A 19,721-nucleotide genomic window follows, 5' to 3' on the forward strand; every position below is an offset into this window, starting at 1 on the left:
TTCACCACTTAATTACATAAGATTTACATACAAAAGTATTTTGGAATGGACTGTATAATGTTGGTCTGACACTGAATGGCAAAACTGATCTTGCCACCCTGGTCTACAAGGATTATTAATTGAGTTTTATGTTTCATGCCTCTTTTAAACTAGGTACAGAGAGATGAGAGTAACAACTTCTGAATTCATAGTTCATAATTCTACATTAGTCTTAATTTCTGCTATTAACCTTACCATGACTTTGATATTTTAAAAATTGTTGATTTTCTTTGTAGGTTAGAAATAAAAAATGAAGTAATATATGAAAAGTACACGTTTAGAAAAATTCAATAACATTTTTTTTGCCAGTAAGTTATTTTGTTTAAAATGACTTAATATGATTGCTATAGAGATGGATGTGATAAAAGCATTATATTGATTTTAAAAAATGGTTTAAAAGTCCTTTTCATAATTACTTGAGTTTTTAAAAATTTCTTACATACGAGTTTTTTGATATGCATCGTCTATCAGTTTTTTTCTATTCCAAATATTGTTTTAATAAATAATCTCACAAATATATACATATTATCTTTAGGAAGAGTAAATCTATATGATAAATAAAATTCCCAGAAATACAATCACTTGATTAAAGAATAGAAACATGCGATTTTAAGTTTTTGTAGGCTTTGCCAAATTGCTTACTGGTAGAAGATATACCAAAATACTTCTATCAACAATTATTAGGGTTTCTACTCTATACTCTCTATCAACACAATGTTATAAATCTTTTGATCTTTACAAATTTGATTTGCAAAATATGATACTGCATTTTTAGCTATAATCCTTTTTATATTATAATTGAGTCATGTTGAACATTTCTGTGTATGTAAGAACTTTTTTCCTTTCAAATCTTTTGTTCATATTTTTTTTCCATTGAGTTGTTGAACTTTATTTAACACCTATGTTTATATTTCGGAAAATAACCTTTTGTGGAATGGATTTTGTGTTGCTTTTCTATTGTTGTGAAACAAATGACCACAAACTCAGTGGCTTAAGATAGCATCAATTAATTATCTTGGGGGCTGGGGATGTGGCTCAAGCAGTAGCGCGCTCGCCTGGCATGCGTGCGGCCCGGGTTCGATCCACAGCACCACATACAAAACAAAGATGTTGTGTCCGCTGATAACTAAAAAATAAATATTAAAATTCTCTCTCTCTCTCTCCCTCTCTCATTCTCTCTTTAAAAAAAAATTGATTATCTTGTAGTTGCTTGGGTCAAGATCAGGGTACAGGTTAACTAGATCCTCTGCTTAGGATGTCCCCATTCTGGGGTTGGAGTCTCATCTGATGCTCAGGGTACTCTTCCAGGCTCTCTAGTTATTGCCTAAATTTATTTCCTTGTGGTGTATGGTAAGTCCTCAGCCATTAGAGGCAACCTGGTGTTCACTGCCATTGTTTTTGGCTCTTAGCATACTTTTTTCAAAGTTCATCCATTCATGGCATGAATCAGTAACTCATTTCTTTTCATGGCTTTTCATTATACGGACATATGCTATTCAGTTTATCCATTCATCAGTTGATGGGTTTTGGAGTTGGGTTGTAATAGCCATTTTTTGTGGGGGGCAATTGTGAATAATGCAGCTGTGCATGTTTGTAAGTTTTTGTGTGGACACTTGTTTTCATTTCTCTTGTTTATATTTTTAAAATAGTCCTCTCGGTGAGTGTGAAATGATTTTGATTTGCATTTCTCTAATGATGTTGAACATGCTTTCTTATTGGCTATTATATATCTTCTTTGGAGAAATTGCTTTGTTGGGATTATTTTTAAAAGGCCCTCTCTTACACCAAAATTTAAGAAAATTTCCATTACTTCTAAATGTTGTTATGATTTTAGTTTGCATTGTAAAACAATGATCTATCTCATGTTTATAAGAATATGGCATTAGTGCAGGTTCAACCTTGCCTTCTACATGATAATGCTTTGTTCTACACTTTTTATTTAGTGATCAATATTTTCTTCCCACTTATTTTAGATGTCATGTTTATACATTGATTATTATATGCTAGTATATATTTATAGATGTCTTGTTCTGTTCCATGGATCAATCTGTCCAAAGAATGAAGTTAGCTTTAAAAAACAAGGAATTTGAAACATTAGTTGTTGAAAGCAATAAACTTGGCAAAAGAACTTTGGTAATATATTTAAATTTTTAGATATTTAACTAAGTTTCTTGGAGTGTAATCGGATTATGTAATGATGGATTATGAAGAGAGAACTTCCCAGGAGTGAGTGGGAAGTTTACACTTTTAGCAATAATACTTTTACCAGTAATATAATTTGAATATACTAGTAGCCACAGTAAAAAGTGAAGAGAAATAGCAGTTATAATAGAATTGAAGAATAAGAGAGCCTCTCCCTATAATATATTGATGGAAGTGGCAATAATAAGTAGGGTGACAGATAAGGAATCATTTCCGCTTTGGAATAATAATAAGCCTGTATTTATTATTTTTGCCACCAGATGGCGAAGGTGCATATTGAAAGCAAACAATTTATACTTTGTTCCATCTGAACTGGTTGCAGAGATGGTTTAGACTGGTAAGTAGATTAAGTATACATTTAAGATTGTGGAAAACAGGACTTATTATATATCCTCATCTTTTTATATTCAGGTATGATATTTATTTCCAAATGTTTATCTCAGTTTTGAGATTTCCACTTACCAGATTTGTATTCAACAAATGCAAGTTTTATAATCTTACCTTTTATTCCACAAACATTTCAAAATTAAAATGTTCAGAACTTAAATGTATGCTTTCTTCCAACATAGCATCTTCCTTATCATTCCTCAGCCCAGCTGACCGCACCATCAACCATCAACGCTTCTCAAATCAAGATACTTAAGTATCACCAGGCTCGGTGGCACACACCTGAAATCCTAGTGCCTTGGGAGGCTGAGACAGGGGAATCAAGAGTTCATAAGTCAGCCTCAGCAAGTGCAAGGCGCTAGCAACTCAGTGAGACCCTGTCTCTAAATAAAATACAAAATAGGGCTGGGGATGTGGCTCAGTGGTCCAGTACCCCTGAGTTCAATCCCTGGTAAAGATACTTAAGTGTCATTTTCTAATCCACTCCCTCTTGACTTTCATATTATCTTCATTTGTTTTCAATCTGTTCCATCTCTACATTTTCTTATAGTCAACCCTTTGTTTCCATTAAGGGTATTGTCACTACGATTTATGCATTAACTTTGTCTTTCTTCTCTCTATATTCTACTTTGTTTTCAGAATCATAATTTTAAAATCCAATCTATACTTATGATGAAGTCATTGATCTGGTTACTTTTGGTGCCTCCCCATTTTGTAATTAGAATTTAAGTTGTTAGTTTTTTAAAAAAAATTTTTATTTTTTATTTCTTACATGACAATAGTTGTTAGCTTTTTTAAGAAAATCAAACATTTAGTGAGTACTTACAATGTTTTAGGCTTTATGAGAAAAAGTATTATAAGATGATATTTAAGATACCCTTTTTATGTTGAAATAATTTCTCAAGATTCCAAAATTAGAGGAAGGAGTGTCAGTTGAAACAGGTTTTATTTTTTTCTTTCCTTTTTCTGACTGACTCAAAAGCCTGTCATTACATGTTTTGAGGGTGTTTTGTGTCTTTGGCCCTATAATCAATCATCTAACCATAGTGGATTATCATTCATTCTTTTATTGGTACTGGAGATTGATCCCAGGGGTGCTTTACTGAGCTACACCCCCAGTCGTTTTTATTTTTTATTTTCAGAAAGGATCTTGCTAAGTTGTTGAGGTTCTCTATAAGTTATAGAGGCTGGCCTCAAACTTGTGATCTTACCTCAGCCTTCCCAGAAGCTGAAATTACAGGCTTGTACCACTGTACCTGGATGATAATTCTCCTCCTCCTCCTTCCCCTCCTCCTCCCTCTCCTCCTCTCCCTCCTAGTATTTACTTAAGCTATTCTTCCTGTCTAGGATTCTGTTCTAGCTCTGAATATATTAAGTCAGCAAATATTTGAGTGTTGATTGTGTGTTAGATTTCTAGGTACTGACAGTATAGTAGTGAAAAAATAGACAAAATTCCTAATGGAGATTACTTTTTACTTGGGTAAGACAAATAAGTAAGAAATATCTAATGTGTTAGTATAACTTCATATATAGTTAGCTGCACAGACTGTTCAGATCGAAAGTCATTTAAATGAATGGGAGTAGTATAGCTTGGAGTGTCCCACCTCTGAGATCCTGGTGACAACTATTAGAAGGAAAATAAGATAGGGGAGGAAAGGAAGTGTCTCCCCCAGCAACAGGGGAGAGGGCAGTTAATTTTAAGTAGGGAGTTGAAGAAGGCCTTGATTAACATTAAGACTTGAAGTTGGTGAGAAAGTAAGCCATGTGGATATCTGAGGAAGGGCACTCTAGTTGGAGAAATAACACTGCCAAAATTCTTAAGTAATGATGTGCCTTGGAATGTCTGCCTAAATCTTATTATTTTTTTTAAAGCGCAGCTCAAATGTCCCTACTTACATATACCCTTCCTGTATCTTATCCAACATGAATTATATTTTTGCTTGTAGAGGATACCTTATTAAAGCACTTACCACTATCTGACCTTGGGTATACTTGTCAGTGTTTCTTTCTCTTTGAGTGTTGAGCAACTTGAGGGAACACTATCTTTTACATCTTTGAGTTTGTATTAATAGGCATTCATAGAATATTAATTGAATTGAAATAAATTGAATCACTGAAAAGACTAGTAGAACTATCTTTTCAATATTTTTTATGTATTACAATTATCTTGTGTTTACAAAAATTGAATTTATTTAAGAAATCCAGTAATTTTTTTCTGCCTCTTAGTCTCATTTTTTACCCTGATGTTTTTGTAAATACATGTTAACTTGCATAAAAACACATATTAAACTACATTTAATGTATTATATGATCTCTAGTATTCTTGTTTCTTAGAAACTTTCAGTGATAATGAGATTTTTTAAAGTATTTTAACATATTTTTATAGAAATTCTTATGCCTTTTTGCTCTCAGTTGCCATAATTTAGCATCATTTAAAAATTTTGCTTGATTAGTGATTAGTGTTCCAGTTTGTCATGGCTAGTCCTGTCTTGTACATATTGTCCCATCATAATTATTAAGAGCACCTTTCACTCTCAAAATTATCCTTATATGGGCAATATATTACACAGTCTCCTTAGTTTCCTTAGAGGCTTTCTAGTGGTACCTAAAGAAAAATGCTGCACACTATTTAGACTTATTGAAAGTTCTCAATAGGACTGTATTACAGAAATATTACTTCAGTTACTTAGTCTGCAATTTTTATTAAGCATATACTTTATTTATAACACAAGTTTATATGGAGAAATACAAACATAGAAGATGCTCTGTGCCACAAATTTATAATCTAGGAAGTCAGAATTAATGATATTATGTAAAAATGAATATTTAAAACTGGTAAAATTAAAGTAACTAAAATAACTTAGAAATATATAACAAGACAGAGAATTAAACGAACTAATTTAAATGATGGAACCAAACAGGATACGTTAGGAGAGGTTTTGTAGATTTGTTAAAACTTCAACAAAATTTGAATGAAGGAGTTTTGGAGACAGATTATTCAGCCGGGCTATCAAAACAGTAGAAAGCAAATCTGTGGAGTGTAAAAGCTCCTAAATTATTATCTTCTACTACTCTCATTTTATTTTATTTTGTTCCTCAGGGGCAGTGAGTTTTGTTAATCACATTTAGGACATCACTTTTGTGGTTTTTTTCCCCATCTAAATACATATCTTTGTATAATACATAATGTGTTCGTATGTATTTTACATTATAAAAATGAGAAAGTGCTTTAGGTCTCACATTTTAAAAAATGTATTCATGTAGAAATGTCTTTTTTTTTCCCCCTCTGGACTTCTGCATTATTCTCTGTGGTAGCATAATGGCTTCTACCTCCTAATCCTAATCCTTGGAACCTGTTACTTTTTACAGCAAAAGAGACTTTGTAGATGTGATTAAGATTATGGATCTTGAGATAGGGAGATTATCTTGGATTATCTATGTGGGCCTAGTCAAATCACATGAATTTAAAACTGGAGAATCTTTTCTGGTTTGATGAAAGAGATTAGATGGGAGGAGGAGAAATTCAAAGCAGGAAAGAGATTTGACTGGCCACTGGAAGTTTGAAGATGGAGGAAAGGGATCTGAGTCAAAGAAACAAGCAATCTGTAGAAGACAGGAGCCAACTTCAGTTTAAAGCTTGAAAGAAAATAGGGATCTTGGCCCTACAATCACAAGGAATTGAATTCTGCCAACAACTTAAATGATCAAAAAATGAATTCTCCCTAGAGCCTTTTAAAAGGAACTTAACTGATGCTTTGATTAAATTCAGTGAAACGTCATCAGACTTTATGACCATCAGAAGTGTAACACAACAAACTGGTGTTTTTAAACTTTAACATTTGTGGCAGTTACAATAACAATAGATAATTAATGCAGATTTCTTACTATGTATCTATAGAGTTGTATTTGACAATCCACTAGTGATGTATAATCTACCTTTTGTCAAAAATCCTCATTATTATAGCAAATTAATGAATGTCCTTATTCATGTCTCTTTATGACCTATATCCTTTGCCCAATTGAAAAATAATGGCTTTCTATCATTTTTATCACTGTTACTTTGTTGGGCAGACATTCTCACCTAGTAAAAGTCATTACTTTTTAAACTTGATAGCTTGTGATCTTTTAGTTATGATTAATAAGTCAGTTCTCTCTCAAAATTTCTAGAAATGCTCTTTTGTGTTTATTACTAGTAATTTTTACTATTACTACTAGTAGTAAAGTTTGCTTGTAGATATGGCAAAGTATGATACTTTATTTTTCCCATTATAGTAAGTTTATTTTTTCTATTATAGTAAGCTACTGTTGCGAGCGGCAGCTACTAAGCAACCCTTTCTCAAGTCATTGGTTTTGTACTACCTCTGTTCATATACGCTACTATGTACTCTAATCTGTTCTATTTTTCTATCTACCCTGGGACAGTACCACATTGAGGTTTCTCTTGATTTTTTCTTTTTTCTTCAAAATTTTTGCATAGATGACTATGTCACCATAATAGCCTTATTTATTACTTTTCAATTTGTAAGCCTTTAATTTCCTTTTCTTATCTTAATTTACTGTCAAGTGTCTCCACTACAATGTAAAATAGAAACGGTGAGAGTAACATCTACCTTATTTCAAATTTAAGGTAAAGCTTTGAATCTTTCACAATAAAATGTGATGTTAACTATAGATTTTTCATGTCAGTTTGAGGGAATTCTGCTACTAATTTGCTGACAATTTTAATCATGAATGGATGTGGGGTTTTGTCATTTTTTTTGCCTCTATTGATAATATCTCCTTGTTTTTTCTTTAGTTTGTTTTATATGGTGAGTAACACTGATTGTTTTCAGATGTTATACTAACCTTTCAGTCCTGGGATACCCCTCTCAATCATGAGGGCATTATTCTTTTACATATTGCTGGATTTGATTTACAATATGTCTATAATATTTTGTTAGAGAAGTTTTAAAATTTATTTTCATAATTTTTATAATTTATGTTCATAAGAGATAGTGGTATGGAGTTTCTTATCTTGTAACTTCCTTGGTTTTGTTTTCAGAGGAATTTTGGCTTTACAAGATGACTTAGGAAGCAATCGTTTTCGTATTCCTACTTTAAATATTTGCAAGAGTTTTCTCTGATGATTTTTGGGCCTGGAGTTTTCTTTTAGTTAGATGTGTTTTTTTTTTAAGCTGCAAATTAATTTCTTCAATGAATGTAGAGCTGTTCAGGTTTTTATTTATTTTTGAGCATATGAACATTTCTATAATCTGGTTTTATAAGACATAGTAGCTGTATTCATCCTGGTGATGTCTCACTAATCATTTGAAAATCATTCTTTGTTCTTTAGCATGCTGAAGATAGAATAAGATGTTTTGATAGACTACTCTTTTCCTTATTCCATATATTTTAGACCTGTTTCATTCTAATTTCAATCGACCTTTATATCTATCAGTGCCTTTGTTATAATTTCAGTGATTATTCCTCTATATCTCTGTCTGGAGTTGGTTACTTTTTACTTTTCACTAAGAGACATTCATTCAATTATTTTCCTTTGACATACAGAAGTTCTGCCTTTTTAGTCTGCTGTCTACCTTTGTTTTTTTACTACCTCTGTTCATATACGCTACTATGTACTCTAATCTGTTCTATTTTTCTATCTATCCTGGGTCAGTACCATTTATTGAAAGTCTAAGAAGTTGTTGTCTACTTCCTTTAGAATATGACTTGATCAGATTGTTCACTCTTGAAGTAGTTGCTCTTCAGTTATGATCCATAAAACAATATCCATTTTCTGAATTAGCAACATTTAATTGACTGAGACTCTGCTTATTACTTGCTGTTTCTTGATGGTGTCTGTAAACTCATTTTAATGAGTTTTTTTGAATGGTGCATATTCACTTTTCATATTAACGTATTAAGAAAAATACTTTAGTAGTAAAAGTAGAAGTATAGGAAAGAAAAACTAGAAGGACATTAAAAATAACAATTTTAAGAATGTATATTTTTTTGTAGATGTTGATATTTTATGGGTATGAAATATCTACTTATGATCAGAGACTTAAAAATTTAAATCATTAGGTTGCTTCTGTTTGAGGTAAATGCAAGAAACCCACTAAAATTTTCTTGTGAATTAAAAAACTTGAGATATTCTCACTGAAATATTCTTGATTAGTCAGGGGCAGATGATTTTCTTATTCATCTACAGAGATGGGCCTCTTTACAATAGGTGTGCATTTGTGTATGTGGTTGGGTGAATATGAATGCAAATGAGCATGTACTTATATGTACAAAACAAAATGACAGGGAAGGAGCATAGGAAATAGTGTCCAAAACAAAGATTTTCATTCCAAATCTCTCTGTCTTTTATGAACTGTATAATCTTTAATCCATAAAAGCTTGAATGTTTTCATCTTTAAACCTATGGAAGAATTAATATGTATAGTATTTTGTAAACATTAAAAAATGAATTTAGAATTGCTTTATAAACTAAGAAATACTTTATGATTTGTATGAGTGTTTGAACAATAAATTGGTGTGCACCTATAAAAACATCACAACTAATAAATAATGGTCAATATTGGGTCACTTTTAGTTTAGGTCAAATTCATAATTGAATATCTTAGTTTAAAAAGAAATAAAATAGCTGTTTAAAATTTTATGTTATTATAGTTTATTATTTGTTTATTCATTCCCCAAAATAACTTACCACTATTTTAAAACAGTATATTTAAGTGCTTATATGTTCAAAGTGATATGTATATGGAAAGAGATGGGCTTAGGGATAAGAGTTGAGGTAATAAAGAACCAAGAGGGCTGGATCTGTTAAAGAAACACTAAGGAGCCCAGGGTGATGGTGCACAACTGTAATCCCAGCATTATGGAAGGCTGAGGCCAGACAATCACAATTCAAAGCCACCTCAGCAATTTAGTGAGGCTCTAAGCGACTTAAAAACACCTTGTCTAAAAATAAAAAAATAAAAAAGGTTGGGGATTTGGCTCAGTGATTAAGCGCCTCTGGGTTCAATCCACTGTACCAAAAATCAACAAAACAAAGTAAAACCAAAACCAAAAAAACACCCAAACAAACAAACAAACAAACAAACAAACATCAAGGGTCAGGAACAAATAAATATCAGTAAAAATATTAAGCGTCTCCACAAATGACTTGATATTTGAAATTTGGTTTACATGCTGCTTTTAAAAATCTTTACAGAAAGATGGTTGCCCCTGGATACAGAATAACCTAAGATTTTCTCTGAAACACAATTTTTCACAAAGAATGTGCGATAATATGGGGGTATTCTAAGACTATTGGAACCATCAGAAAATAGTCCATTCTAAAAAATGTTATGACTGCCATTATTGAAATAATTAATGATAGTTGATAAAGTGTCCTTTGGCCATGGTCATGTTTTGTTTGGACCTTCAGGAAAGGTTTTATTTAATGTGTGCTGCTTAGGTGAATTTTAATAGATAGGCATAACTTTCTTCCATATTTGTATGACCAGCCATGTAGTAACTATTTATGGCCTATAAAAGGGACCAGACTCAATATTATTCACATTTCTTTAAAAATAAATAAATGAAGACATTTTAAAATTAAATAAGAAATTTAAGATGACCAAGTACATGTTTTCCAATGCACTTCACTCTAGAAGTATGGCATTATAAATGCAGGTGATAAAAGCCCATTGTCTGTCATACTTTTATTGCTTCATGATATCAAAAGGAGGATGTACCATTTATTTTTAGAATGTTCCGGTCCTATGCAGCAGCTTGCACGTTGAAGAGAGATGTTCTGTTGCTGGAGTTATTCATTTCTCAGAAAAGAGAAAAGGGTTTGGGAGATGCATAATTTCTCTTCCTCTCTTATCCAGTAGCAACATTGAGAAGATACCTTGTCCCCATTTTTATTACTTCTGAGATTTTATTGCTGGCAGCCAGATGTGCTGAAACTCCTGACGACAGCATCTATTCATTGCGTGTTTTTAATAGGCTTAGAGAAATATGAGTAGAGTACATGAAAGCAGCTCAGCTTCACACTTCAGCTGGGAATGCCCAAAAAGCCTACTGCTGTTTAGAATTCTTGCTACGGTCAGGAGAAAGCCGAAAGCTGCACGAGTACTGAATCTTCTACGACCGAATTAGAAGAATAATGACTGTACAATTAACTATCAACCTCTGCTCATTTAAGCACAGTTTTTGCAGAGCTCAGGAGAAATATGGAACTTGATTGGCATGTTTTTATTTGATGGTGTCTGCAAATAGATGACTTTAAAGACAGGTGGTAAGGAAAAATAAGAGAAGGAAAAAAAAAAAGGAAGAAAATGCAATTTGAGACATTGCGCCAGGTCTGCAATTCTGTTTTATCTCATTTTCATGGGGTTTTTTCATCCCCACCAAATATTTTACAAAATGAGCTTTTTGGACAAACACTGAACAATGCAAGGTGAGTAGAGCTAAACTGTATTTTCTTTTAGTATTGTTAGTTTCAGGATAGTAATTTTATATGTCTGTAAAATTGTTTTGTATTGCAATTTTAATATTATAAGGGTGCTGTCTTTTTTATTATACATACAGAATTATACTTAGTACTCTTAATTTGATTTTAAGAAGGAAAATAAGCTTTATTTTTCTTTGGAAAGCATAAAAGCATCTTAAATTTAAGTAGATTGACCTCTGAAACATAATATAGATGTTAGTCTGTTTCATTATTTCTTTTCTTAAAATGATTAACTCAAAATGCCTAATATATGTTTTCTTTGTTATCATAGCAGTGATTATATTGCATATATAAGAATGGTACTGTATAATCATATGTGATTTGTTGGAAAATATGAATTAGCAATCATGCATGCTCTTGTAAAACATGCGGAAGATGATTTCTAGGTCTAAGACATTTCTCTATGCAGTGTAGATCAATAATCACTTTTAAGCAAGCAATAGTGTGAAACTGCTAGTAATGCTTTGCATTAGATAAGCTAGTTTGGAAGGATTCTTTGTTATAATTCTTATTGCTTTTTCAAACCAAGCATTTTTTTTTGTGGTGAAGGTTGTTAAATTTTGAACATATATTCTAGATGGTTTCTCTGACTTACACTAAAAGAGATAGTCCCTTGAAAAAAGCTTTTGAAATGCAGTTTTATTACCCAGCTCATCTCTCATATAAGTTGTTTCGCTTTTGAGAATTTCTAATGTTATACAACTAGTATAAAAAAAGACCTCATTTTAACTAATTAAATGTGGAGAAAGACTGGGAAAGAAATTTCATGAACATAATAGTGCACTGAAATCTTCTGGAAATCCACGGGGAATTAACAGTGCATAGACTATTGAATGGTTTTGTTGATCTCTTCCTTTTAGGTTCTTAGAAGAATGTGAGGCAGGTTATTTTAGAGATTAAAAAAAAAACCCTGTTACACAATATGTGTGTTAATTTAGCAAATGAAAAGAATGCTTTTAAAATTTATTGACATTTAAAATGTTTACTGATGGCAAATATATTTATGACCTTTTTTGGAATATGGAATAGCATATTTATTTCATATAAAATTATACTTCTTTTCCTCAGTGTAGTTTTGTTCAATGAACTGATTTGATTTTTCCTAATTTTATTTTCAGACTAATTTGAAATATACAACTATATGAAATGTTAGGATATTCTAACATTTGGACTATTATATAAATAATGGACTATATATTTTATGATCTTGCTTTCTTTTTATTTAGTAATATATTATTTTTACTTACTTATGTTAAATTTTAAGTAAAAGAGACAGTATGGGTTTCTCAATATTTTCACAACTTGAAGGTACCAGAGTTTTAGAATTTATGTTTATTCTTTAAAGTTTTTTTTCTTGTTTTGTTTCCATCTCTTTTTTTAATGCCAAGAATTTGTGTGCTCAAAAGTATTAACATTAGGTCTTGGTGTATATTGATTATATAAACTGTACTGTTAGCAGCACAGTAAAGAAATTGGTTTTAAAATTAGTGGTAGTAGTTTTCAAATACAAGACTGTATTTATTGAGGGTTTGTGTACATCCCTATAACTAGGCTTTTGCTGTGGCTTCAAGTTTATTTTATTATATGCATGTTTATAACTTCAATGCTGTCATTAATATCTGGAATTTTATGCTGCTGCAATTAAACATTAAATTGTGAAGGTTCTAATACTTTCATAAGATCAATCTTGTTTAACTTCAATACTTACCTAAAATTACCCCAAAATACCAATTAATAATAAAGAATTTATTCTGCTTTAAAATATAATTCCTACCTCCATGTTCTTACTTTGTTAGTCTTTAAAAAACAGAGGTTTTATTTTATAAAATAGACTTAATTATCTTCATAAATAACCATCAAATTGATTTACTTTTAAGATCAGCCAAAGTCAATGCAAATAGTTATTTTTGAAGTTTGAAGAAGGAAAAATAAGTAAATGAACTCACAATTAATGCTGCTACATATTTTAATTCTTTTTTGTGTGTGTTCAGATTAGATAGAAGGGTCTTTTAAATATTTTATTCAACTTAAATTTTTTACAAAAGAATACAATTACCTAGACATTAGCATTTCAGTTAACAATGAAGTAAAAAGTATGTAAATTAAAAATTTGTTCTTGAAGAAAAATACCATGGGTGAATGACTTAAGCATGTTATCACAAAATATGCTCTTACAACTTAAGTTTTATTCCTAAATAATGAGCATTTCAACTTTGTGGAGTGGACACTAATGATTTTTGAGATTTAAGCATCAATTATATAACTATCACTTCTAGAAAGAACAGTTTTAATGTTGTTACATGAATAGTAATCAGTTAAGTGTTTGGACTGGTTGACATAGAATATATAATATTTGTATTTTGACATTAACTATGGTCTTTAAGCTGATCAGAAATAACATCATAGATTTGGACAAATAGATTATATTTTTATTCTGAATTGCTTTCTAGGAGAAATTATTAGAAGAATACTATGTATCAATTGTAGAAAATATATTATTAAAAATTGATCCTTTTAAGCAATTTTGAAACGGAGCCCTTTCTTAGATAACTAATCATATCCCTAAATCTGCAACTTAACTTTCATCAGGTTATTAAATATTAGGGTATTTAATATCTATGACATATTAGTAACAAAAGATGAAAAGCTCTTATATTATACTCCAAAAACATCATTTCCAACTTGAGACAGAAGGAAAGAGTTTAATTATACTAACAATATTGAATGAATCATAAATCACTAAACTGGAAATTAATAAAGATTTTTAAAATATTTTATTATTTAATGAATAATGAAAATTTATTTATGAGTGAAAACCACTTGACTATTTTAACTAAATTTTGTGGGAAACATATAGCATGACCCTTTTGTTTTAGACAGAAAGTTCTTAACTTATTTTTTTGTCATCGTATGGTACCATTTTAGTGCATAAGGAGCTATTTTTCTACAGTTAAAATGAAACAACTAAAGATCCTACAAGGGAAATAAAAACAAAAACAAAAGCCTGTCTGCATCCTACATAAATCCACTTAATGGGTTTTGATGAAATGTCACTTTAATTTAAACTCTTGTTATCAAGTCATCTTCTTACAAATTCATTTTTCCCAAATTAAATTATTTCACCAGAACACAAAGATAATTGCTTTTGTTGCCAGTGAAAAAGATTTCAAGTACTGAATTCATTTTGAAATCTAATTTTTGTGATCTTGTCTTTGGAGGAAATCATAAATTTTCAGAAACTAAAAGATATATTTTTTAGTAGAATTCTTTGCATTAAGCTGTTAGTTGCTTTAAGGGAGTGTTCAAAGGAAAATAATAATGAAGACTTGTGATAAAAATTTATGAAAAACTATATTTGATGTCCTCCAAATTTTTTTATTTATTGAATTTTAACAATCTTTCTTGTATAGTTAAGAAATCTGTATTTTCCTCTTGAAGTAATTATTTCTTTGTCACTAAATTTGTGGCAGTGAATTTGCTGTGCTTTTTGGCCACACAGGGGCATACTAGAACTAGAATTTATTCAGAATAGATCTTTTTCTCCCTTGCATATATATATGATCAGATATGCAGACTTTCTTATTTGAAAGTAAGATTTAAAAAACTTAGACCAAAGAATATTTGGATTTGTTGGTACTTTTAATTATAAATGAGGGAACTGTATGACCTCATTTACCTGGAGTGGTCTCATTTTTTGCCCACTGTTCTCAGTGATTATTATTAGTATTACTTATCTCTCTCAAAAGTGTTGTGATTTTTCATTAAAATATGGGGCTACTCAAATTATAAAAATGAAATATAAAGCTTATTTATAAATGTAAATAATTAGTTTTTTTTCATTAAAACATTACTACGGTTCTAAAACATTAATATTATTTTAAATAAAACCTGATTTTGCCAAGTAAATGTTTAGTTTGTTAGTATTTTTGTTCAGAATAATTATTGCTTTGGTTTATAATGAAACCATTAATTTGTGTTCAGGAAGTTTGGCATAGACACTTGTTATTAATCATAGCACGTCAGACTATTATGACACTGAAAGAGTATGCTTACTTTTCAGAGCTCTGAAGGTGCAATCTGCAGTGTGTTTTGTTTGGACTTTATGTGGTCCCGACATAATCAATTTTTCATTTTAGGAATTTATTTTGTGAAAAGTTTGTATTCTGAGATTTATAAAGCACTCAATAGTCTGATATAAAACATACTTTATGTTTTTACTTAAACCTTATTAAACATACATAATGATAAAAATTATTGACCTTAAAAGTATATCTCAATACAACTGCTTGTTTAGATTTCTAATCAAAATGATTTTTGATTTAGATATGCATATCATCAATATATTTTCCAGAATATTTATTATGAGCCTTAGGTACATACCACAATTATTAATATAGTTACCAAATCTGATACAGATGTATGGTCTTTTGTTTTCTTTATTGACATAAACTTTATAGAGCTACTACTTTTGGTGATAACTGACAGGTAAATATTAACAGTTCTTTTAAAATTATCTACTTCTACACAATCATAATGGATCTTAGTTAAAGAAGGTAACTATTAGTAAATTTAAAATTCTGGTGCTAATCACTGAATACTAAAATGAATTCATTTCATATGTGCTCTGGTGCTGTAGGCTGTGCTCATATCCATTTGTGAATTACTCAGAAAATTTCATGGCCCCAACAAAAGAATTCTTAAGACTGAGCTTCAGTTTGAATTTAATGTTTGAATTTAACTAATACTGGAGCAACTCTGATTTAGAAAGTGAGACACAGGATCTATGTCAAGTTCTGAGAAATTTGAAGACTTTTCTATTCCACCACTGTCTCTCTGCTCTTAAACAAAGTGCAGCTTAATTTAAATGTACTTAAATCGAACTCAGGACTTAATTCACTTATACACCTTTAAATTTTTCATCTTGTTGTGTGTCCTTTGAAATATCAATAATATAGTTAATGGAAAGTTGTAAGGAGAACTGCCATGTTTAAGGATTGGTTTGTGCCTGACTTTTCTACTGTATGTTTTAGCTTTATGTTGGGAACACAGGAGTATTGAACCTAGGAGTTGTGTTCACAGGTAGGGCCTGAGATATTTACTAGGTATGTGCTATTGGTAAAGTCACATTCTCTCATGCTACTTCCCAGTCAATATAAGTTTCCCCCAGTCTTCAGAACTAAATACTTCTTTAAAAAAATAATTCAGATTACTTTTTTATGTTCTAGAACTTTAAATAATGGACATCATATCAAGCTATTCTTTTTTTTTTTTTTTTGGTAAGGCCTTTTCTTCAGCATAAAAATAAAAAAAATATCATGTTGTTTTGTGCAAGTAGTTTTTTCCCTTCCATTACTGAATACTATTTCATTTTATAATGCCACATTCTCATATAAGTCTTTTTGTAGACATTTTAAAATTTTTCTAGTGAACTTCTAGAATAGGATTTTGTGCATCATAGAATAAATACATGTTTAGTTTTATAATTGCAGATCATTTAAAAATTGGTTGTACATTTTAAACTTATTTTGACCAATGTTTGAGAATTTTACTGGTTCTGTACACTTTCAACATTTGGTGATATGTCTTCTTAATTTTTGTCACTCTCGTGAATTTATGGTGGTATTTCCTAATGATGTGATTTTGTATTTTGTATTTGCCTGATGGCTAACAATGTCAAGTACTTTTTCATTTGCTTACTGGGCATTTGAATATCTTTTTTTGTGAAGTGTCTGTTCAATTTTGTTTTTCTAACATGGTTTCTATTTTCTGCGTGCTAACTGAAAATCCTTTGCCAAACTGTAAATAAAAAAATAAAAACTATCATATATTTTCATTAACTCAAGTTTTAGCTTTTGGCTTTGGTATATGATCTATTGCAAATTAATTTTTGTGAACATAATTTAAGAGAGGAGTCAGAATGGATATCCAGATGGATACCTTGTTTTTCCATTGCCATTTGGGGACAAGACTTAAAGACATTCTATTTCTTATTGGGTTGCTTTGTCACCTTGGTAGAAAATTGAATAATTGTACAATTGTGGTCCTATTTTTGGGCTGCCTATTATATCCCATTGATCTATAGTCAATCCTGTGCAGTACTCCAATCTTACCTTTATAGTAGTCTTGAAGTTAGGATACTGCAAGTCCTCCATCTTTGTTCTTTTTCAAGGTAGTTGAGTATTCTAGATCCTTTGTGTGTGTGTGTGTGTGTGTGTGTGTGTGTGTGTGTGTGTATGTTAATTTTGATTTGACAAGTTTGTTGGGATTAATTTCGGAATAGCTTTGTATTTCTATTGATAGATTGGAGAGAACTAACATCTTAACATTGAGTCTTCCGGTGATATATCTCTTTATTTATTAGGTGTTCTTTAATTTATCTAAGCAATGTGTTTTAGTTTTAAAAGGATAGAAGTCTTATATGACTTTTGTTAAGCTTTTCATAGATATTTACATTTACTATTATGTTATAAGTTATCATTTTAAAAATTTCAGCTTTCAGTTGTTTGCTGCTAGTTTATAAAAATCAAAATCATTTTTAATATTAATGTTGTATCTTTGACCCTGCCAAATTTACTTACTAGTTTTAATAGTTTTGTGGTAAGAAACTCTATGTAAATAATCATGTCCTCCATAAACAGTTTTACTTATTTTTTTCAATATTTATGCCTTTTATTTTTTTCTTGTCTTATTCTATGCTTAGAACCAACCATGCAATGCCAACACAAGTTGTGAGACTCTCCTACTTTAGTAACAGTTTTTTTTTTAAATGGGCCTGCATTTTATTCATTGTTTATTGTATGGCTATACAATTACCATATGATTGTTCTCCCTTATTCTATTTATTTTGCTAATTATATTAGTTTTGAATATTAAGCCAAATTTGCATTTCTAGAGTCAATCTCAATTGGTAATGGAATATTATTCATTTTATATACAATTGGTTGAAATTTTCTATGATTTTGATAAGGTTTTTTTTAACATCTATATTCATGAGAGGTAACTTTATAGTTTTATTGAAATGTCATTGACAGGTTTTAACATTAGGGTTATTCTGATATTATAAAATGAGTTTAGCACTTTTTATATCTCTATTTTTGAATAGTTGGTATAAGTAAGATTGATATTTTTTCTTCCTTAAGTATTTGATAGAATTTGTCAGCAAAAGCAACTGGACATAAAATTTTCTTTGTATGAAAGTTTTGGAAAATAATTCAGTTTCCTTAAGCTAAATAGGCCTGTTTACGTGTTTTTAATTTTTCTGAGTTGTGGGACATTGTAATTTTTAAGAAAATTTTCATTTTTTCTAAGTCAACACTTTTGTTGTTATGATTTCTAATATTCCTTTATGATTTTTTAAATATCTGTAGAATTTATTTATTTTTATTTTTTAAAAATTTTTATTATTGGTTGTTCAAAACATTACATAGTTCTTGACATATCATATTTTATACATTTGATTCAAGTGGGTTATGAACTCCCATTTTTACACCATATACAGAATGCAGAATCACATCGGTTACACATCCAGTGTTTTACATATTGCCATACTAGTGTCTGATGTGTTCTGCTGCCTTTCGTATCCTCTACTATCCCCCCTCCCCTCCCATCCCCTCCCATCTTCTCTCTCTACCCCATCTACTGTAATTCATTTCTCCCCCTTGTTTTTTCCCTTTCCCCTCACTTCCTCTTATATGTAATTTTGTATAACAATGAGGGTCTCCTTCCATTTCCATGCAATTTCCCTTCTCTCTCCCTTTCCCTCCAACCTCTCATCCCTGTTTATTGTTAATCTTCTTCTCATGCTCTTCCTCCTTTCTCTGTTCTTAGTTGTTCTCCTTATATCAAAGAATACATTGGCATTTGTTTTTTAGGGATTGGCTAGCTTCACTTAGCATAATCTGCTCTAATGCCATCCATTTCCCTGCAAATTCCATGATTTTGTCATATTTAGTGCAGAGTAATACTCCATTGTGTATAAATGCCACATTTTTTTTTTATCCATTCATCTATTGAAGGGCATCTAGGTTGGTTCCACAGTCTAACTATTGTGAATTGTGCTGCTATGAACATCAATGTAGCAGTATCCCTGTAGTATGCTCTTTTTAGGTCTTTAGGGAATATACCGAGAAGAGGAATAGCTGGGTCAAATGGTGGTTCCATTCCCAGCTTTCCCAGGAATCTCCATACTGCTTTCCAAGTTGGCCGCACCAATTTGCAGTCCCACCAGCAATGTACAAGTGTACCCTTTTCCCCACATCCTCGCCAGCACTTGTTGTTTGACTTCATAATGGCTGCCAATCTTACTGGAGTGAAATGGTATCTTAGGGTGGTTTTGATTTGCATTTCTCTGACTGCTAGAGATGGTGAGCATTTTTTCATGTACTTGTTGATTGATTGTATGTCCTCCTCTGAGAAGTGTCTGTTCAGGTCCTTGGTCTATTTGTTGATTGGGTTATTTGATTTCTTATTGTTTAATTTTTTGAGTTCTTTGTATACTCTGGATATTAGGGCTCTATTTGAAGTGTGAGGAGTAAAAATTTGTTCCCAGGATGTAGGCTCCCTACCTCTCTTATTGTTTCTCTTACTGAGAAAAAACTTTTTAATT

At 30.9% G+C, this 19,721-nt stretch overlaps 1 protein-coding gene across 33 annotated transcripts in view; it reads left to right on the plus strand.

The window, feature by feature from the left end:
- The window catches only part of RIMS2 (regulating synaptic membrane exocytosis 2), a gene marked incomplete at both ends in the record, with an annotated part of 602,684 nt that overhangs the window by 198,445 nt on the left and 384,518 nt on the right, over positions 1-19,721 (plus strand). For 13 of the 33 annotated variants that reach the window (XM_081266176.1, XM_081266182.1, XM_081266175.1 and 10 more), the window contains one exon: positions 10,941-11,062. The exons of the other annotated variants lie outside the window; for them this stretch is intronic. In XM_081266176.1, the coding sequence (XP_081122302.1) occupies positions 10,941-11,062 (122 nt within the window). Of the gene's footprint in view, positions 1-10,940; positions 11,063-19,721 lie in introns of those variants that run through there. 33 annotated transcript variants of the gene reach the window in all.

Source organism: Spermophilus citellus, assembly GCF_964194105.1.
Source record: "Spermophilus citellus genome assembly, chromosome: 14".
NCBI classification, from domain to species: Eukaryota; Metazoa; Chordata; class Mammalia; order Rodentia; family Sciuridae; genus Spermophilus; species Spermophilus citellus.